This window comes from Syngnathus acus, chromosome 17 (assembly GCF_901709675.1).
Source record: "Syngnathus acus chromosome 17, fSynAcu1.2, whole genome shotgun sequence".
In the NCBI taxonomy this organism is placed as follows: domain Eukaryota; kingdom Metazoa; phylum Chordata; class Actinopteri; order Syngnathiformes; family Syngnathidae; genus Syngnathus; species Syngnathus acus.
In genome coordinates this window covers 3,601,380-3,624,551 of record NC_051102.1, presented here as the reverse complement: position 1 = coordinate 3,624,551, position 23,172 = coordinate 3,601,380, and the positions used below count along the sequence as shown (strand labels likewise).

Below are 23,172 nucleotides of genomic sequence, written 5' to 3'. Positions count from 1 at the left end.
AATGTTCCTTTTAAGCTTACAGAAACTATAGAGACATTTGAAGTGGGCTTTCAATGATAGCATTACTTGTCCGATGTAAACTCTAAAGAGATGGGCATGCATGGATTCTTCACAGTCTAAACAATAACAATGTAATACAGCGCTATAGTGACATTTGTGCTTATTTGATTTACTGCATTGTGATTGCATCCAGAGGATTCATATTCATTACTAAAGCTTTTCATTCGGTGATGTGCCAAGAATGCACTACAGCATTTCAATAATTTTTGCATATCGATGTGAGCTAGGTTTGTTATGACAAAGTATCATAACATTTAACAAAATATAAAATAATCAAACTGTCTGACTTCTGCTATTCCCCAAAAGCGGTCAAAAGGTAGCTACAGCCTTGTTATATTGAAAGAAAAGGCTTCAATATTTTGACTGGTATTGTATGCTGCAAATGAAAGAATCAATACAACATCCCCGCTCACAATAACAAACAAAATGGCCGTCAGCACAGAATCAAATTAGGGATGGAAGTGGATGCTGCAAGCACAAACTTGTACACTGTAAAACTTTCTTAATGCAGTATAGAATTGTTTTAATGATATGAAATAATGCTCACTTGCTACTGGCACAAACTATTACAGTACTTCCTTTTGAAGAGGGAAAAGCACACAATGTACCTGACCAACATGAAATAATTACAACGATGAAACGATGAAAGGTTTTTCTAGATAATGAGTAGGATTTGTCCATTTTCCACTCTCTGAATGGGGAGTTTAAGGCTAATACCCTCCCACCAGTGAAGCACAGCACTGAGTTTCAATTACAGTGAGGCTACGTCGTATGTTTCATGTATGAGTGACCTCATTTCTTACACAATTTACCCTTAGCACATACCAGCTCAGGCAATTACCCCTCGTGGTTCCCTTTTTGTAGGCATCATGACATTGATATTTCTAATCCAAATTTGTGTTAAAACAGAACAAAAATAACATATTGGAGCCATGCATGGAATAATAACCTTCTTCTGAGTCATTACGAGCAAAACTCAAATGTTTGCGTGCAGAATGCAAACAGATTTGGTAATGATGGTGCTAAAGCACAGACAGCCAAACAGCATTGTCTCGGTGGCTTTCGCCCCTCACGTTCTCAGCATTCATTTTTCATCTCAACTTGTGTCTTGCGTGTTGTGTGTTTATTTAAATACAAGTCGACTTGCTTCTCTAAATTTAATCAAACTTTCATGATTCCCTGAAGACATGCCCGTGGGTGTACAGAATATACCTGTTTTTGAATGCATGTGACAAACTCTGTTCCTTTTATAGTATTTTTAGCAAACGTACTAAATGCCTAAATTTTTATGACAAACAGCACAAAGTTAATCTCCTGACAAAACCTGTTACGTCAACAGATGAAACACCTTGAAAAAACACTCTTTTTCTCTCTTCAGTTCTCTTTTGTTGGCTCTTTTTAAAGATTTAATATGCAACGAAAAACAGTTGGCAAAATTCAGCTGCTGTCAAAAAAGTCAAATAATGCACGGAAGAACTGTTTACTGCTATAATGTGACTCACAAAACCATTTCCAAATAAATGTTGCAGCTGAATCCCATGAGTGCTACAGAGAAAGCACAGCCGAGTGAGCCTACCCACCAACATCAGATATATCTGCCAAAAACCTGTGTCCAATTAAATCCTGTCTATATCTTCCAAGTTGTAAAAAAGTAACGCTGCGTGAAGCAAATGAAGAAAAAGAAAAAAGTAGGTGATTTGGCTTCACTTTCCAATTTAGTAAGAGACGGCGGAATTGTTCAGCATCATTACCACCATTATATCACACACCTGAGTCCTGCTTGCCTTGTGATAAATAGTCCCAGCTTGGTGGAAATCCATTTTACAACAACAAGATTGTTGAACTCAAATGGCCTCAATCACTTCGGCTGAGCATACCGCAAGATGACGTTTTGCTCTCAGTGAGTTGTTGTCACATTCCGATCATTTGCAGGCTAAAAATACAGCAATACAATTCCCAGCCCAACCAAAATATTCAGAAAAAAGGCCTTAAATGCTACAGGAAAAACGACAGAAATCAAACCATCATCATGCATGACATAACAAAGAAAAATATTTGACTCAGTGAGCATCACAAACATTTTACTGCGTAGATAATGTTGTAAAAGGAATACTTAAAAAAAATGCATTCTATGAAGTTGATTGGATGAACGCATGTCATAAATGATATAGTCTAATTGAACAAAAATAAGTGAACCACATCGTGGAATGGTGTAGCTTGCACTTTGGCAAGCCCACAAAATTGCGAGTTTAGCACAGAATGTGATTTATTTCTGTTTACTCAACTGCTGGTTCTCTTCATCTTCTGGTTCATTGACTTTGTTTACATGGACAGTCATAAATTGCATTGGGATCAGTCACATTAAGCAGACACTTCATAAAACATAAAATCCTGTTTGTATGGTATATCATTTGTCAGATAAGAGCTACATTAAAAATAAGCAACTTGTGTAAAATACAATAAACCTGATAGAGTATAAACTTTGTAGACTCATTTGCAAAGTTAATGCTGTCCGTAAAAATGCCAAAAATGGTTGCTAACTTGAGAACGCATCAATGAATTATATTTTGTCTAACAAATCCAATTCACAAACAATAAGCATTCAAAAACAAAAGTAAATGGTGTATGTATTTTTAGGTAAGTGGTGTGACGTGACCGAATGATGGACGAGCACCTGGGGCACAGTCATTTGCGGGTACATAGTGTATAAACTCTGATATTGAGAATAAACTCCATCTAGCCTAAAGTCATAAATCACCACCACCTGCTGTATGTACTTGAAAATGGACATCAACAGTCAAAATTGGATATAGCCAAAAGATTCTAATTGGGCACTTAGACTTGGAGTGGAAATCCAGGCTCCACGTTGAAGTGGATCTATTTTTTTTTACCGTGTGTTAGAGTATATGACATACGGCACTGTTTGATCAACGAAAGGAACACTGCCCCCTATGATGTAAGACTGATGCTAACAACTAGTAACCCCGCCACACTGAATCTGACCCAAGTAGAGCTTCCACTGAGTGAATGAGGCAATATTTGGTAATAACAAATGGGGAATGAGATGAGGAACACAGGTTACAAGTTGAAAAACTTGTTAGTTGTGTATTAAAACTCATGGATGATACTAGTTCTATTTCGGAAGAGGGGATCTATTCCTTTAAGAAAATTTGAGAGAAAAATGTAAAAACATCCCTAAGCTTCCATTAATAGTTATACCAAATACTGAAGTCTCATACCTGATTCAATAAAGTCTTGGTTGAAACTGTTCCAGGCCTCTTTGCTTTTCTCCAGGTTTTCCTCCATAACCTTGATATCGGCAAAGGGACAATTGCACTCAGGGAAGCGAGGAGAGCATCGGCACCAGCAGTCATTGCTGCGGCACAGCAACTCGCCCTCCGAGTTACATGCCACATAGCTGAGTGCTGCCTCCACAAAACGCCCACGCAGAAACTCTGGCAAGACATCTTGCAAGCCTAAAGGAATAATAAAGAGAAAAGGACATATTGTCAAGTATTGCTACATTTGCAGAGTTTACAGCGACTACACAATTATCCATAGTGGAAAAATAACATCCATCCACAAAGAGCACCATATTTACGAGAAGGCAACTTTGTGTTACAGCTCTTGTATTGGATCTCATTAACCCTTGTCCATTAGGAATGACACAGTTTATTGTTTACCAATACTGCGATACAGTTTCGTAACATTACTATTTGCCGCCTGAAATCTTAATTTGTCGTCTAATTGTCGTTTAGTCTTTCAGATAGGAGTAGCTGTTTTTAGCCTTCTGGTTTGATACCAGTGACTTTTCTGACATGTCTCTTAAATATACAATCTGAAAATTCCATGCATAAATGATTTGCTTGCCCTGCAATTTTGGAGGTAATGAGATCAGGGTCTCCCTGACATCCTGCCCCAAACCCTTGGGACAGGCTCCACCTCCAGGGTCGATTGTTTAATAAATGCTCGGTGAAGCCAAGAGTCACAAACAAATGCCCAAGCTACACCAAGTGTTCTTAATTGGCAGGCTTGTGTTAAACAACCTAGTATTTCCCAGCTTCCATTCTTACGAGTGTTTTAATGGAATTATGCAAAATGTGAATCCAAACTGTCATACTTGCACGGTCTAATTACTCAAATTAAAAGCCACTGTGTGATCCCAAAAGTGTATTATTGTCTTTTGGAAACCAAAATAGAGGCTTTCTGGTACGTTCTTGTTGTTCAGCTAAATCTGTCTCTCTGTCTACTAATCATCTATTTGTTTTGTCAACATGCAATCCTGCAGAGCCTTTCAATGAATATGCATGTGGCTTCTTCTTTGGTGCTCACTCGTTCGATGGCTTGGAAAAGAGAAGTAATTAGTGACTTTTTTCCCCTCTGCCTTGGCTGGTGCAACTGCTGTGTGTGTGCGTGTGTGTGTGTGTGTGTGTGTGTGTGTGTGTGTGTGGCTTCAAAACTTCAAAATCTAATGTGCCTGTGTTTGTAAATCTGGCAGGATTTCTTCAGTATCTTGCTGTGTGGTTTGTACATTTGCTGTGCTGTTTTGATCTGAGCTTTCCTCATTTCTGACAGTAAGCAAGTTCCTTCTCTGTTATGCTGATAGATGTCAGAACACTCTAGTTTCAATCCTGCAAACAGCAGCATATCAAGTAAAATGTGATGTGAGAAGGTCTAAAGTGCCTGCACATCATGTAAGACACAATGTAAGCTGTAAATTGAAAGAAGAATAAAAAATAATCTTTTCTCACAGCTTGAAGAGTGCCAGATTACCAAGTGTCGCTATCAAGTACCACAGAAATGGAATTTGAACACAAACTCAAATTAAATAGAATAACTTGCTACAATTGCCATTAGAGCTGAATTATTATTATCATCTGCAGTAAAATATGACACCTTCTACACATAATTTTTATACGTATCAACCGGGTTTTGTTCAAACTATTTTAAAAAACTGTTTAAAACCAATCCAGGTTATACAGGATTCACCTATTCCCACACTTTTTTTTTTAAATTCCATGGCTCCAGACTTTTCTTTTTTTTTTTTTAGTAGGAGCACAGTGACCCCTAACCTGCAATTTTATGGGGTGTAAGTAAGACATTTAGGGCCACAGACTGTAAATCAACTTTTGTAATTGTTCACACTTGCACTCATTTCAGTGGCAGCTGCTGGATGTTCAAGGATCATAAATGTGTGTGCTTTTTTAATATGTAAATTCTACCCATAGTTCCTTATCAAATAAATGATGCAGTCGACAGTATTATCTGCCATGATGTGCATCTTACTTTAGTTTAATGTAATGTAATTTAGTTTTGTTTATTTTGCTATAGTATTTTGCAAACAATGGTTTAATACATGTATTAAATATATACAAGGAGTTGTGCAAAGCAGAGGATGGACATATCTTGCAGTACAGCAAGGTGTGCTGTGTTTTTGAAAAACAAAAATATCACATCCAGTAGAAATAAAATACAAACAATATTTAATCAACCCTGCAATACAGCTGTCAACTACTCAATTTTACAGGCCATAACACAAATGACTAAGACCCCTGGAGCAATATAGCATTATGTTTCTTGAGTGTATTTATTAAAATTATTGATATAGTTTTTTTTTTTAAAACCTGGTGTATATTAGCAGTACTTTTTTAGTCATCATCTACCTACGACAAGAGACTACTGTGTGGCTGGCTGTGAGTGATCGTGATGGAGAAGCTACAATTACTGTGTTCATTTTAATTGTCAGTTTGTCCACGCCACCTTAGTGAAAAGTGCAAAAACACTTTCAAATACTTTTAGGTTGTTTATGTGAAAATACGCCTCAATTAAATCCACATCAAAAGTATTTATGCAAAAAAAATACACTTGTATAACTGCACTTTGACGCATGTGTCTGTTATTCATTAAAAGTTAATTTTGGACATTATGCTTATCCGTATTATGCAGATACTGAAAACAGTATGAAGTTAAAGACACTCGAATAATGTTTACTTCATGTTGTGGCAGTAGACCTTAGTGAAAATTCTATTTCACACACACACACAACCCTCACTGTCAATCTGTTGATCTGCGGGAGTGACTGCACTTTTCATTTTCAACAATTTGAAGCTACTTAGCCGCCCCTGTGACCGCAATTTCTCTTCTATGAGTGTGTGTGTCTTGTTGTGTATTGACACTTTCATACTGCACTTGGTTTTTATGTTGCCCCACAGCGTGGGAGGACACAGGAAGGTATAGGGGCAATGGCAGCCCAGCACAATCCTGGCACTAGTTGCTAAGCAACTGAAGAAGAAAGTAGCCTGGTGCAGTTTCTGGCTGTTTTGGATGTAAACGGCAGCATTTATCCCAGAGGCCTGATACTGCGAAATAAATAAAACATTTGCCTCCATTTTATCAATGTCATTTATAGTACAACTCAGCCAAAATTATTTGCTCTTGCCTCTCTACAATCAATCCTCCACCACCTTGTCGTTTTGAATGCGCCGCCTTTTGCGTCTGTGGCACTACCCACACACAAATTGGACAAAAGTGCACTGCACAGTGTTAAGTGCATTGTGAAGTCCTTCACTGTGTGTTGTGTTGCCAGTATTGGTACAAGGCACACCACAAAGCCCAGGCTTAGCTTTAAGAAGAGTGTTTGGTACCCAAGCACCATGTCCTCACTCTTGAGTCTCCGGATTTGGCTGTGACACAGCTTTAACATACATAATGTTCATTACATCCTGCTGGCAGGATTGCGGCATAAATGCAGACACACACACAGACGCACACACACACATACAAAGGGTCTTGGTACCAAAAAAAGAGATGTTCATTTTCCTGCATTGTTTTGTCTATTTGCTTTGAGATTTGATGCTTTCGTGAAAAACGAACAATGGGATTGCAGGAATATACAAGCCTTCGTTGGTGTATTGAGGGGTTTTGGCATTCCATTTGAAAAGGCAATTTCCCTCTGGCACAAAATGTTGTGTCCCTCAACCTCTCGACTTTTCTCATATCCTTTGCATTCAGCACTTAAATACTCTAATGCGAGACAAGGCAGCGATAAGAAATAGCCGACCTTTTGTCCTGCCTTGTTGTTCAAGAGGTTGACGGTGACAGGTGGCATACAGAGGTTTTGCACAGGTTGAAGTCTGACCAAGAACTAAAAAAGAGGGCCTTACAGACCTGTCACCCTGCAGCACCTCAATCTTGTCATTGCTCAACCAGGCAGTTGCTATTGATGGATTCCCTACAGAGATCTAAAATTGTGCATAGTGTGCTTTGGGTGCAGACATGTCATACGAACACCAATAAGCTGGAGGCAACAGTTTTATTTCAGTCCCAAAGATTATGCCTTCAGATCCATTTTATGGCTGAAATGCCGATATGATTTATACAGACTGGTTATACAGTATGTGTTTATATTTAGTTTAAGAAAGAGATTTGGTTTAATTTCCTCAAAATGATAGTTCTATGTTGATATGAGGGTCAAGACCAAAATCCTTTTTCACAGCATTAAATATATTTTACAAAACATACAGTCCTTAAAGGGGAAGTCAGGTTAAAATTGTTCTTTATAATACATTCTACTGTATCCATGACTCCATGAGTCTAAATCACAGGTGTCAAACTCAAGGCCCGGGGGCCAGATACGGCCCGCCACATCATTTTATGTGGCCCGCGAAGACAAATTGTGCATCAAATTCGTGTCATTACTAAAATTGCAAATTGTCTTCACTTTTAATAATATCTTTTTTATTTAAATATTTGACCAGTTTTTACTCGTATGATTTGAAAACGAGTTATTTGTCAGTTTGTTTTGTAGATTTTATTGTATATAATATGAAGTGCTCATACATTTATTTGGGTTGACAGTCATAATGGCCCTCCGAAAGAAGTTATGACTACAATGCGGCCCGTGAAAAAAAAGAGTTTCACACCCCTGGTCTAAATAGTGTATTCTGATTAATATCTCATATGTAGACTATGAATTTAGCAGAAAAATTCACCCATTTTAAATCATCTCAGGGGGTAGCAATTTGGCTGTGTACTGCCGCTTGCATTTGACTGAAAGTGACACCACAGTGTCTACAGGCTCAGCTTGCCAAAGTCACATGACCAAACCCGGAAAATAGGTGAGCCAAGATGGGCATTAACTGAGCTTTGAGGCGCCACTTTCAGTTGATGGCAAAATGACAGCAACACTAGATCAAAAAAAAGATGATTTTTCTGTTAATTCACTTTTCATAAACACAATAATAATGAGAACATGTTTTTTAAACTAATGAGGGAAGCATAGAACATTTTTAAGTAGACTTCCCTTTTATGAGTGTTGATATCAAAGGCACTCTAAAAATTCATATCGTCTATCTAGCCATCTACACATTCATCCATTCAAACATCCTAGATCAAAGAAGTGCGAGAACAAATATATGAAGAAAAAGACTGATTGTTCAGAACCAACCCTACAGTCTAGTAATTTCATTAGTGATTAGAGAGCCAGTGGTAGTACACCAAAGCGACAGTGTTCAATTCACTTAAACAGACATACATACACACACGCACGCGCACACACTCACACAAACCCTCCAGGTTTACAACAAATAGGCATACAATCAGAGTCGAGGATCAAAAAAAAGTGAGAACAATGATGTGGGAGCATACAGGGAAAATAAAAATACAAAGACAATGTTCTTTTTCTTGCCTGGAGAGAGTGCGGAAAAAAAGTCTATATTTTTCTCACCCTCCCACAACATGGTGGAACGCTGATTGTCTTTCTTTTGTGTTTTTAAAATGTATTATGCAGAGGCTGTATAATGTCATGTTGTTCATCCTGTTTCAAATTTGAGAATTGAGAATTAAAATACAGCTACAGAGGTCAACATTCATTCTCTGTATTTGGTTCTGTATGTGTGTGTATGGGGGGGGCATCCACCTTAAGTGTACTTTCATTTTCAGCTCACTGTTTCCTCAAATTCACTCCTGATAATTAGAATTATCTTTAAATGAATTAATGAATGAATGCTCTATATGTCAGGGGTCACCAACTGTATATATCAAAGGGCGAGAATTCTACCAGACAGTCACCTTGGGAAAATCTTATTTTGGCACAACTAATGAATGAATATTATTTGATGTTTATAAGGCATGTTCATCCTTTTTGAGTCAGGCTTTTCTTTAAACAGATTTAAATTTACTTTGATCCTTATACTTATCGAACGGGCAGGATTAGATGGTTGGGCGGCTGGGCCGTATTGGGCCCGTGGGCCACCAGTTGATGATAACTGCTCTATGTGTAACTTGAGGGAATGGAACAGGGTCAGTGTGACGGGACACAGTCCATCTTCAGTCTGCTAAGATACCAGATTGCCCATGAGACAGCGAGCCAGTGAGGCAGAACAGACATATTATGAACTACTGCAGCGTAAAGTAAAGGGTCATCCTGGTTGAGCACAGCGCAGGACACCTTCTGTGTATGGATTGGGCGCAATGGGAATGCTGGTGGATGGAGGTATGGATGTGGCAAATGCATGTGTCAGTTTAGGATGGAAAATAGGTTGCCCCTTTAGTGGACTTTGGCTACACGGAAGTTGAGGATTTTCTCATGAATTTAAAATGAATAGAGGTGAAGGGTTTGTTTGCTTGTGGGTGGGCCAGTGTGTTATGCAACCATACCTTTTAGATGAATCTTATTTTCTGGACTGTGCACCAACACAGAGCTAACTGAATCCAAGCTGTCATAGTTACTGCAGCCGAGAGGACCGGTCCTTGTTTCAGTCACCTAGGAAACAGAAGGAGAAGCTCTATATAAATATAAACCAGACGTTAAATCGTAAGTGCATGCAATCATTTTATCAACAGCCACAACATACATGCATTTATGTTTATATTGACATTGAAAAATGAAACAGTAGCTGTGATTTTTTACTGAAAACTCTCTTTGGCTGAATTACCAATTATACTATATTATTGCATTGGCCTTTTGTTGGATACTACCATGAAGATGTGAGATAAAGGATAAGCTTAAATATTTTATACAACACATCTAATCTTTTTTGGCCACACACACAAAGAAATACATCAAGAAAATGTACATGCAGTATATTCACTGTAATTGTACATTGTATTCCGAACGAATGAATCACATTCATGGCATTTCTGATAAACCCCTCCTTGGTTGTTTTGCTTCGCCTTCTGCAATTCTCTTTCCTAAATATACAGGGATGATGCTCGTGGAGCCTCTTGAACTTTTTTTTTTTTTGCTGCCTTAGTTCTGATTGAAGAATCCATCATCAACAAGACTGCTGTGTTACCATCGCATCTTAGAGGGGAATGAGAATTGGAAACTTGAAGTGGTCACTATTGTTACTATGCTGAATGCATTCAGAAATTCAGTGTGACACACTAAAATAAACACAATCAGGTGGTAGAAATTGTATTGGCAAGGATGATTGTTAGAACGGATAATCTACTTAAGATCCATTTATTATGTTTTCTTAAATGTCTAAATAAATATTGAACCACATTTATGCCCGCCATCACCACCACACGCACTTACCCAACGCACCCACTCACCCACACACACACACACACACACACACACACACACACACACACACACACACACACACACACACACACACACACACACACACACACACACACACACACACACACACACACACACAGTCACCTCCAAAATCAATAAAGCCAAGAATAGACTTGTTAGCAAAAATATAGAAGATTTGGGTAAATGCCCCATGCAACGTTTACTGTGTGTGAATTATAATGCGACATAGAAATAAGTGAAGCAGATGTGCACAGCTCCCAGGCAAGGCCTTTGAGAGGACACAGAGCATGTGTGAATGTGATGAAGCCATCTGAGAGCAAATAAAAAACAAACAGCTTTTGTTTCAGTACGACACAGCAGCAGTTGTGTTCCATGTGCTGGTTTGTGGACAAGTGAAATAAAATGACTGAGTGACTGATGTGAGCTGAACAGGCTTCATCTCTTTTAATTACCGTTAACATGGTAGTTTTGTTTTACTGTTTTGAACAAAACATAATCTACTATAGTATGCAAACAGACATTTGAATAGAACATTTATAAAAAAAAAAAATTTTTTACTTTCAGTATAAATTACGTTAAAATAAAATAAAAGAGTCTTGTTACTTGAAGATTTTCATAATTTATTGGTTGTAAATGTACAAATAGCCATTTTCATAAATAGGTTGTAAAAGTACAAATAGTTATTTAGAAAGCTGTGAATTGGGCTAAAATTGTAGACTAGCTTGACAGACAATATTGTTTTGATGATTTAAAAGCAAGGAAGCTAAGGTCAATAGAAAATGATAATAAAAAACAACTTTGTAGAGCTAAGTATTTGCATGGATAATTGTCATGTTGTACCACTTGAGTCTCCCATTTGTGTATTAGAACGTGACATAGAGCAGTTGGCAAACTATGCATTGATGCTACAAATTGGTTGCTTTACTTTTTCAATTGAAACAGTCATCATCATCGTTTTAAAGTCCGCTTTCCAGGCGCCGCTGGGTTGGACTGGGTTCTCGATATGGCCGTCTTCCACCGGGAACGGTCCATGGCCATCTCGTGGTTGATGCCGAGTGCCTTCATGTCGGCTGCCACGGTCATCTGCCGGGTCTTTTTAGGTCGGCCACTGGGTCTTGTTCCCTCTACGTTATACGACATAACTTTCTTCACCCAGTCGTTCTCGTCCTTCCTCACTACATGTCCGTACCATCGCAGTCTGCCTCTCCTCACCACATCCACTATGGACTCCACTCCGATCTTCTGTCTCAGCTCTGCACTGGTCTTTTCCTCCCTCATTGACACACCACACATCCATCTGATCATCCTCATTTCTGCTCTGTTTAGTTTGTCTTCATGTTCTGTTTTCAGGGCCCATGCCTCACTTCCGTACGTCATACTACTTCTGACACAGGCTGAGTACACTTGGCCTCTCATCTTCAGGGATGGGGCCTTAGATGTTAAGAAGGGCATGAGTTCCCTGAATTTCTTCCACCCGCTTCTCACCCTTGTGGTCACTGCTAGGTCCACCCCCCCATCAGCGTTAAGCATGTCTCCAAGGTAGCAGAAGCTGTCCACCACCTCGTACATCTCCCCATCTACCACGAGCCCCTCTTGCTCAGCTGGGTCTGCTTGGGCGACTTCTTGAATTGAAACAGTGACATTGTTAATCATAGTTTCAAATGTTCCCACTGCTTTATTTTTTTTACATCGCATGCTGTTTGAAGATATTAAGTATTGCACTTAATGTAAAAAAAAAAAAAAAAAAAATGCAAGAAATCCACAAGTGATTAGCTGAGATTAAATCAGCAGGGGTTGTTAATGTTATGCCAAATGTTTGTTTTATTTTAAGAACATCCCCGTACATTCTTCAACACCTACTGTGCTTCAAAATCCTAAATATTGATCCATTATGAAAAAATGGGACCAAAAAATGGTAACAAAAAAAGGATCCAAAACACACACACACACGCACACATTATATACCTATATATATATATATGTATATATATACACACACATCATACATATATACAAACAAACAAACAAACAAAGAACCTGTAGAGACCTGTAGGGAACGCATATTCATATTCATATGCCTCCATTTTCCGGCTGTGGTTTATTTTAGTGTTTAAAGTTTCACTCCTGACTCTCACTAGCTGTGTTGCAGCCACTCATTGCCCACAGACATACATGGACACAGGTCAAGTACATCCCACTCAGCGTTGCTTCCTCCTGAGTGACAAAATTTGGCAGAACACACCACAGCAGGTGGCTTGCATAGCAGAGATCATTATTCGTTAGAGATATGTAAAGGATGCTTTGGCTCATTAATGTGTGAATTTGTTCTGGCGGTTGTGCAAATCTCTTGGCTGTAAAAGAACATCTATGTATGCAGCTGAATTTATTTATATATATATATGTATATATTTGGATTCGTTTACCTATAGGCAGGTTAATGTTTTCCTTAAGATAAGATATTTGACACATATACACGTACACATACATGTAGGCCTACTATAAAAAATAACAAATGATATACATATTGTATCCTGACAGCTCATACCATGATGAAATGTCTATTGTGCAACAACTATCGATTAATGTTTGCATTACTTAGTTGCTGAGAAGCTTCACATTTTTTGTAAATAGCGAGTTTTGTAATGTGTTTTTCAACAACTAACACTGCCAGCAAAAATCTGTTGTTTTGCACACGACGTGACTGAAGTGATCTGAGGCAGGGTAACACTAAGCGAATTGATCAATCTAGAAAACAACTTCTGTCGAGCTGATCCCATTTTGTGTCTCTACATTAGTCTGGCTGTCCGGTAGCATGCTCACCGTACTTAGGCTCTGTCTGTTCCCTCGGTTTCAAGACATTGACAAAATAAACGTTTTAAAGAAATTTACAATTTTAGTCCCTCTTGAAGTTTCCTGTCAGAAAATCGTGAGGCATTGACTAACCTTTATAACCCTGCTTTTGGATAAAGTTGGAGCTTTGCAATGGTGTTTGTACACCAATGTTCAAGTCTATAAATTCCAATAGAGCAGTTAAACAACCCACAGGATTAACTGCATTGAAAATAGATGGATGGACAAAGAGCACCTGTCGTTTTGTAACTTTCAAGGTTCAAAACCTTTTAATCAAGCTTTAAATTATACAATTATGTATGTATTATTCATGTGAGTTTATGGTGAACTTTTAAACAACTAATGTTTGAACACAAACAGTGCAGCAACACATGCAAACAGCATATAGCGTATTTTCCGCACTATAAGGCGCACCTAAAAACCTACAATTTTCCCAAAAGCCAACAGTGCACCTTAATCAGGTGCGCCTTATATATGGACCAATATTGAGCCACTACAGCAGGCGTGTCCAAAGTCCGGCCCGCGGGCTAAATGTATATATCTTATATATGGACAAAGTTTTAAAATGGGCCATTCATTGAAGGTGCGCCTTATAATCCGGTGTGCCTTATATATGGACAAAGTTTTAAAATGGCCCATTCATTGAAGGTGCGCCTTATAATCCGGTGCGCCTTATAGTGCGGAAAATACGATACCAATAATAACAGCCTACAATTATTTATGCACTATAAAAAAAACAAATATAACATAAAATTATGAGGCATAAATTGTTTTTTTCTATTATTTCACAGTTATTACTGTATGGTTTTAGAGTTACCAATGTGGTCACGGAATATAGTGAGATCCTAAAGACTACCATTGTTTCTATTTTCTTGCATCTTCACTTTTGAGATATTTCACATCTTGGCACAGTACTGTGAAGTCAACATCATTGATGGTAAATAACCGTGCAGCAGTTAGATACTGTTGGGCCCACAGAAAGGGTGAGTGAGCATCAAATAGATTACCTTAATTGCTGAAGTGGCGATCTGGAGGTGGTGCAGTCTCCTTAGAGTGCTTTCCCGATCTGTGAAGTATGAAGCAGCAAGCTGATGGAGCAGCTCCAGGGACACCACAGTGCTGTTGCTATTGCCTTCTGACTTCTTATTCAGCTTTTGCTTGTCCAAGAAAATAGTCAATGACTCCTCCCCTGAGGATGAAACAATCAGTCCGACTTACTAAAAGTAAGAAATAAAACAATTTCCATGATGCATTTCTGTTATCAACAGATTTCCTTTAAACATATCAACACAGATCAAACAAACACTGGAAAGAGGAAAACTACAAAACTGATCTCAACTTGTTATCAAATAAAGTACATTCTGGACACAAGGTGGAGTTGAAGGAGATACAGAAATTGCGAAACTTTATAACTGAGCAAAATGGCCGGAGAAAATATACTACCCGACTTGATGGATGGCATGCAAAAAAAAAAAAAAGAATGTTTACATCACAAGGCAGGCATTTAGTCTGAACAAACAAAATGCAAATATGCAATGTGGATGAGTAACTGCAGAGTCAAGAATGCCTGAGTGCTTCCACTCGAGAAAGCAAAAGTTGTAATGATCCAATATGAATAAAACTTGCAAAGGTCAGGGCGATGAGTGCGAAAGAATGAATATCATGGGCAATGTGGGGAAGGTCCTCTGCGGACAATGAAAACAAAACAAAAGATGGCAAGTCTTGATGAACATAAACTTCTATTTAGAGACTTTGATGAGGTGGATGTGTTTGACTGTGAAAACAGCTGTCACACCCCCCCCCCCTCCCCACACACACACACACACACGCACACACACACACACACACACACACACACACACACACACACACACACACACACACACACACACACAAGTCCACAGAGGAAGGCCTGAGACGGAATCAAACCCTGCACCCCTGTACTGTGAGGCAAATGGGCTTACCAGTGCACACCATGCTGTCCCCCTAAGAGTTGGTTCATTGTTAAAACTACAAACGATATTATTATTTATACTTAGAAATGCAACAATATTAGATCAATGATGACAAACTATAAACAAGATTAATATTTATACTTAAAAATACAACAATATCAAATCAATGATGACAACTGAAACAGAAAAAACTGTTTGAATTTAATTTCAATGCGTTAATGTGTGTACTTTGCCACAGTACTATTAGAACACAGACTCTCTGAGCAAAATTAGCTGAGCCTGTTAATTACATCTAGTGCCTAACTATCAGTCTGTAGCTGCCTCAGTCAGCTCTGGCTCCCATGCTGATGATCCGTAAGGGAGTTGTCCGTTAGAGGAGAGCAAGTGACGTATGTTTGGATGCAAACAGACCACAAGGCACAAGTATTGGACATGACGTGTTCTGGGAATAAATCCAAGTAAACATTTCTTTGCTTCCTCTCTCTCTCTGTCTGTCTGTTTATGCGTCTATCTTTCGCTCTCTGCTCTGTATGTCTGGCTGTTAGTCTGTCTGTCTCTATGCATCCATCAGTCTATCTCTGTGTCTGTCTGTCTTTTTACGCGTCGGTTGTCTTTCGGTCTTTCCGAGTCTGCCTCTCTATCTCGATCTCTTCTATCTGTTTGGGTGTCTGTCTCAGTGTCTTGCCTCGGTCTGTCTTTCTTGCAGTCTGTCTGTGTCTCTGTCCCACTCCTGATTTTAATCCGAAAATTGGCGTTGATTTAAAAGATGAAAGTGTGTCGAATCCAACCAAAACATATTGAGAGACGTATCGAATCAACTTGTATTAGAGAAATATAGCATTGAAGGAAATGCCACTGAAATAAACCGAAATGAATCATCCCACTTTAAAATCGAGCGTCCCAGATTCATATCGCAGCCCCGTGTATCGAGGTACATATCTAATCGTCTTTTTTTTCGATTGTTGTTGTTATTGGATTCTGTACAAAATGTGTTAAAGTCTTAGTATTACCTAGTTTGGCTAACATTTTAACAAAACCCTGCTTACATTGCATGTCTAGTGATATTGAAAAACGCAAGGCTTGAATGATCTAAAACTGGCCTTGTAAATATTGTATCGGGCTGTTGCTTGAAAGAAAAAAAAATGGAATCAATTTTCCACAGCCCCGTATATACCAAGCAGTGAAGTTATTTTATACTAAGTGATGACCAGGGTCTGCAGTGTCAATATCACGAGGATGTCCCTCCGAACGTATAATGCAGGTCTCCGCCTTGATTTGTGAGGTGTCTAAAATCGATACTGCAGGCAATTCTGTTTTGTGAGTTACTTCAATCCTCTCAGAGGAGCGAAGAGGGTAAAAAGGAATCCAATAAAGTGAGACATATGGTTAGAAACGGGTCAATTTTATCCCTCGTCTGGTCTGCCCAGTTCTTGCAGCAAGTAATGCTCATTTAGAGGAAGGATGATTGAACGGTAACATGGTCTAAGCACCGTGATTAGATGTTGCACATGAATTATTGTTTCAGACCTGGCCATTTCCACAATTTATTGTTTCAAGGAGCCTACAACAGACTTGATGTTCATTTGAAAGTAAAATAAAAATGTACAACTTGAAATTAATGTGAGTACTTCATAACATGAGTGTTAAAGGTACCTCAAAAGTACCTAAAGTCTTGCCTTACCTCCTAGGGTAGCAGACACCAGGAAATGGGTTCCATACTTCTTGATGAGGTTTTCGTTGATTTGCTGCAAGGTTGGCCGTCGCCCCAGTAATCGCAGGTTGCGCAGGAACTCTGGTGCTAATGGCAAAGGAGCTTTAAAGATGTCTCTCTTCTCTGTAGCCAGGCTGTTTACTTTCCAGTGACTGAATTCCCTGACAAAAAAAAAACATATATTAGTAACTACACACTCATTTGAAGTCGTTCCTCTTTCCTTGCTGCTTTTGTAGGGACAGTGCTGCTTGCCAAATCGGATGGCTGAAAATGTGGGGAACTGAAAATCGACCACGACTTTTTTTTTGGCTGACTTTTGCGATACTGACTACTAATTGTTTTTCTCGTACCGTAATTTGTCCAACGTATTGCAGGCCATTGAGCTTTGTGAGAATATACGCCTTTGTCTGTGTGATACATTCCGAAGGAATAAAATCAAACTTCTTTGTTACTCCAAAAAGACTAAGTGGTATAGAAACTTGATTGGATCAAATCAATCAACAGTCTTATCCGTTCTTTTTTAAAACATTGTTACAGAGAGTAGAGAAAAACAGAGTTGAGAAAATTCCCTGGTTTCAAGTGTCCTATGGTCATGTAAGAACCTCTTGTAGTCTAACCCCAAGGGAGATTATGCAAATATTATGCACATAAAAGCAGGAAAGGAGCAGATCTGCATGGTGTACAATTTGCAAAACAAGAATTTGTCAATATTACAGCACTTGCATGTCCATTTCAGAAGAAAATACCTCAACTGATACGCATTCATGCACACATTTGAATGAGAAAGTAAATAGTCTGCTGCATACCTATATACTGTTAACTGCTGCCTAGGCAATCTGTGTGAGTAGGTAGTCAACATCTTACATTTGAAGATTTCACATTTATGGTGTTGGTAACACTATGAATTAATTGGATGTTTTCTTTTAGAATTGCATTACACAGATGAACGGCTCTTTGAGATGTCACAAGGAAGGCAGTAATTGACTGTATTTAGGTTGAAGTTGCATTGTTGCATAGAGAATAATTTCTGTTTTCAAAGAAGAGGAAGGTACATTTTAATGAACCATGACCACGCTTTCCTCAGCAATCCCTGCCTCAGGGGGATTGTAGTTAAATTGGAGCTTCATTAGGAGGTTCATTTTCACACAACACACTAATAAATGCTTTCAGCATGGGTACAGATCCATTAGTTATCATTTAGGATCTATCTATCTATCTATCTATCTATCTATCTATCTATCTATCTATCTATCTATCTATCTATCTATCTATCTGTCTGTCTGTCTGTCTGTCTGTCTGTCTGTCTGTCTGTCTGTCTGTCTGTCTGTCTGTCTGTCTGTCTGTCTGTCTGTCTGTCTGTCTGTCTGTCTGTCTGTCTGTCTTTTCGAGCATTCTTTATTTATTTATTTATTTATTTATTTCAGTTTGTTGGTTTATTGTTTGTTTGTTGTACGGACTTACGTATATATGGCACTTTAAAGTGTTATTTGTTTTGTTTTTTAATTTCTTTTTTGTTTTGGATGTGTACGAAATAAAAATATCTATCTATCTATCTATCTATCTATCTATCTATCTATCTATCTATCTATCTATCTATCTATCTATCTATCTATCTATCTATCTATCTATCTATCTATCTATCTATCTATCTATCTATCTATCTATCTATCTATCTATCTATCTATCGAGATATTGAAGCATTGTGCACATCAATATGTCTCATTAGTTTCAATTTATTAACATAATAATTAGTGGCATTGTTATCATTAATAAAAGCACAACAATTTCAAGGCTCCTATATTCTGCAATCTGTAACAAAAAGTCAATACTGAAATAATTGCTGCCCTATTAGTCATTGGCTATCAGTCGCCTCACTGAACAATGGTTTCGGATTAATGCCTAATCCAGAGACTGGCAGCCAGCGGTTGTACACTGATTAACAGAGGCTGATTTTGACTGATGTGTTTGCCGGGCTTTTCTACAGTGACTGATCTTTGGCAAGGAGGCTGAACGGAGATGGGCAAAAATCTAAGATGTGCTGTGCATCATTTTCTTCTCTCCTCACTTTGCTTTCCAAGACTTAACATTAAGACCGTTGGCTGACTATTTGCCTAATGATGATAGATGATGTTAATTAAACAGTTTTAGCACAGCAGTGATTGCACCTGCAGCCCTGGCATTTAGTTTAGCTGAAACAGTCGAAATTTAGTTTCCATGTTAGAAAAAGTAAAAAAGTCTGTTGACTGTGCAGAGTGGTTCCTCGGAGGGTTCTGCTGGCAACATCTTTGAAAATAACACCTGGACATTATTATTTGTCAGAGAAAGACATAGCCTATTGGATGACTCTCTGGGTGAATATAACAATCACTTTATAGCATTGTTGCAGCTTGGAATGGGATATTTGAAAAGGTTTTGTCATCTGGAATAAGTCAAGACATTTGGTCCACGTTGCATAATAACTTTTGAGGGACTTTGTTTCAAGACATTTGGTCCATGTTGCATAATAACTTTTTCATCATGCAATGGCTGCTGCTAAATGAGTGCCACTTTTGCACACAAAACATTTGAAGTAAATACAGCTGAATGATTAAATCAAAACAACAGCTTTCATTTGGATTTTAATAAAAGCTCAATTCAATCATCTGCAACTACACTAATTTCTTATTAAATATTTCATTGTTTAATGCATTTTTTTCAGTGAAGCTTTGTCCATATGTCTAACACGTTTGTAAATTATGTAATAATTCAACGTGAAAAAAATAGCTCATGGATTAAAAGAAATATTCACATTAAGTAAAACTTGCTGGGGTATGTGTGAAAGTAGGGTGAAACAGAAAATATATTAAGTTTGCACTTATTTCTATCACCGCCTGATTTATTTCAAGTTGTGGGTTATTATGCGAACATTGTGGAATGAAAGTGAGCAGACCAGAAACTTTATAATGTGTGGCTGCACCAGAAACAGGTAGGCTACAGTTACCCTCATAATTGACCTAAATACTCCCAGTTGTGATATCTGGAGGTTTAGTTTATTGAGTGCAAGTCAACCTTCAAGTCACAGCATGAAAATTAGGCTTCACTCTTCACAATCAATCTACCATGGTAATGAGCCCTGAACAGAAGGACTCATATTTTTCAACACTTTTATTCAATGTTTTTATGTTTAAAAAAACAAATGAAATGAAAAGTAAAGGATGCCATGTTCAAAACACCTAATATAGGCACACATTAGGTGTTGTCGGTCTATTTATGAGGCTGCGGAATCTAAACCAGGGATGAAAAACTTAAATGCTGGAGATTTTGCATCGGTGTTACTTGGGGACCACATTTGACCAAGCACGTTCTAATTCGATGTATTACAAAAACTATATTTACATGTGGATGCCTTCAAATGTGAGTGCTAACAAATTTAAGAGCATTGAGAGCGTCATAAAGGTATAGACTTTGCTGAACCAATTTGCGGAGGAAAAAAGGTTGGGGGCCACTGTATTAAAATGTTTAAATGGATTTAGATTTCACAACCTGCGACTGTGAATCCCTTATTTATGTTTATATCAGATTCTATTCATCATCGTTGACTAAGGTAGTTCATGATGTGTACATGAAGATGCACATTGCTATGCCAATTTTGAGGTCATATGCATAAAAGAAAACAAAAAAAAGGCTGGGAATGAAAAAATCTAAAGAAAAGGATGACTGATTTAACGTCTAATCAGATACAGTCCATTGCTTGATGCTCTCTGAAGAACATTTGAGGACAATTTTGTTTTTATTACCTCTGCCCAGTAGGAAATCTTTCTCTGTGTGTACTTGCAGGGTTATGTAAAAACTAATGAACCGATCCCAATTAATGAAATGTATGACTTCCCTTGATAAACAATCACATAATTATTGGTGAGGTAGATTCAGTTATGTGAGATAGAGAGCCCCTATCCAGCCTGTTAATAATTCATTTTTACAAATTAAAAAACTACCGTAATTTCTGGAGTATAAGAAGCACCCGAATAAAGGCCGCACCAGATAAAATTAGGGGAACATCCTGTTTTGTTCATATATAAGCTGCACTGGACTATAAGCCACAGGTGTTTTAAATGAAATGTCCTCATTTCTATTACCTGTATAATGAAAACAAATAATCATAAAATATCATAAAAATCATGAAAAGTCCATAGATAAGCCACACTGGACTATAAACCGCAGGGTTCAAAGCTTATGCAAAAAGTAGTGGCTTAAAGTCGGTGAATATATTTTGCATGTTTTCGTCTTACTCAGCAAATACTGAATTGTGTTGACAGTATAATTGGAAATCTCAGTGGTGAAGGTGAATAATTTAATACGTGCCTATCCAAATTAGGATTGTTCAGTTTTCCCATAAATTTGTGAGAAGTCACTCAGTGCCATTTTACTATTGTAATGGAACAGTGTGTGTGTGTGTGTGTGTGAGCTGTTCCATTTCATGAACAAGAATATTTTTACTGGAAGATCTAACCAATTACATCCCCAAAACATCTTGATGCATTTGACATTCTAGTTTTCCAGTTGACTCAGAGCAAAATATTAGACATCCAACCGAGCAACACAATGTGGTCTTACTAACAAGCTCTCAGCAGGTGGCCACCATCTGTATGTTCATTGGTCAAGTTATCTTCCTTTTTCGTACAAGCACCACAGTTATTTACGTTTCTCTTATTCTTTGCATTAACTCCTCCACTTTAACTCCTCCTTCTTTAAAAAAAAAAAAAACTTTCAATGTTACGCCATCTATGGTATCGTATGCTATGCAAACCTCACAACCATGGAAGAGGCAAAATCAAGAGTGTTTTGGAAAAATCATGAGGTTTTTTTCTAAATGCTGTCATGCTGAATAACTGGATATTAAACTTGCCCAAACATCAGATAGCGTTCCAATGCAATCTTCTCAATATTAACTGATAATATTGGGCAATGGCGGTGATAAAGGTAATTTATGACAATATGCCCTCTGTATCACATTTTCTCATTGTCATTGGTTGGTGTGTTAATTTTATTTACCGTAATTTTCGGACTATAAGTCGCACCGGAGTATAAGTCGCACCAGCCATAAAATGCCCAAAAAAGTGAAAAAAAACATATATATGTATACAAGTCGCTCCTGAGTATAAGTCGCCCCCCCCACCCAAACTATGAAAAAAACCGCGACTTATAGTCCGAAAATTACGGTATATGATTTCCTAGTAGGGTGACAAATCAGTGAGACGATAAGGAAAGCACTGGAAGGCCTCGTTTGTAAAACAGAGCAGATTTGAGAGATTTTGTGTGATACAGTTACCAATGATATGGCTCATTTTGAATCTCACCCCAGGCTTCCCTGTGAAGAGTTCACATGTTCACTGGGTACTACGGGTTCCCAAAAACTGGGAGATTCTGAATTTCCCATTACTGTGAATGTGAGTGTAAACAATTGTTTGGCCATATGAGCTCTGTGATTGGCAACCAGTCAAGAGTACCCCGGCTCCAGCTCACTCGTGATCAGAATGAGGACAAGTGGCTTAGAATATGAATGGGTGGTTGGATGCATTTTTAATCTCCCCCTGACTACGTAAGCTAAAAAGGAAGCAGGCACATGCTGTAATTTTATTATACCGGTAATTCAGGACCTAAATCTGTTAAATTATATGACAGAGCTTTAACCATTATCAAAAAAGAGAGATTCACAGAATGAAAGTGTGTTAAAATAGCTTTCATGGAAGTTGGCATCTCCCAAGGCATAAATAAATGTGACAATTTTCAAGGCTTTGAGCTAAAAAAAAATCTTTCTAAATTTCTACAGAGCGTGAGGTGCTGTAAAAAGAAAGGTATAAAAATCTAACTTTAGAATGGAATCGTCTGTAATGCAATAAATGTGGTCATGTAGAAAAATGGTCATTCGATGTAATCCCAAAAAATGCCATCATTGCTTTTCCTCTAACAAGAAATTTAGGAGGACAGGTAAATGCTAGACTTCCAAAATTGCCCATCTTAATGTGTCACATGAAGGTGCAAAATTATTTGAATGAAATCATGAC

The 23,172-nt window shown here is 38.1% G+C and overlaps 1 protein-coding gene across 2 annotated transcripts in view; it reads right to left on the bottom strand.

Moving 5' to 3' along the window:
* The window catches only part of brinp2 (bone morphogenetic protein/retinoic acid inducible neural-specific 2), a 77,656-nt gene that overhangs the window by 13,924 nt on the left and 40,560 nt on the right, over positions 1–23,172 (bottom strand). For both annotated transcript variants that reach the window (XM_037275725.1, XM_037275724.1), the window contains 4 exons: positions 17,099–17,289; positions 14,470–14,651; positions 9,718–9,823; positions 3,300–3,536 (listed from right to left, as the gene is read on the bottom strand). In XM_037275725.1, coding sequence (XP_037131620.1) covers positions 3,300–3,536; positions 9,718–9,823; positions 14,470–14,651; positions 17,099–17,289 — 716 coding nt within the window. The remainder of the gene's footprint in view (positions 1–3,299; positions 3,537–9,717; positions 9,824–14,469; positions 14,652–17,098; positions 17,290–23,172) is intronic.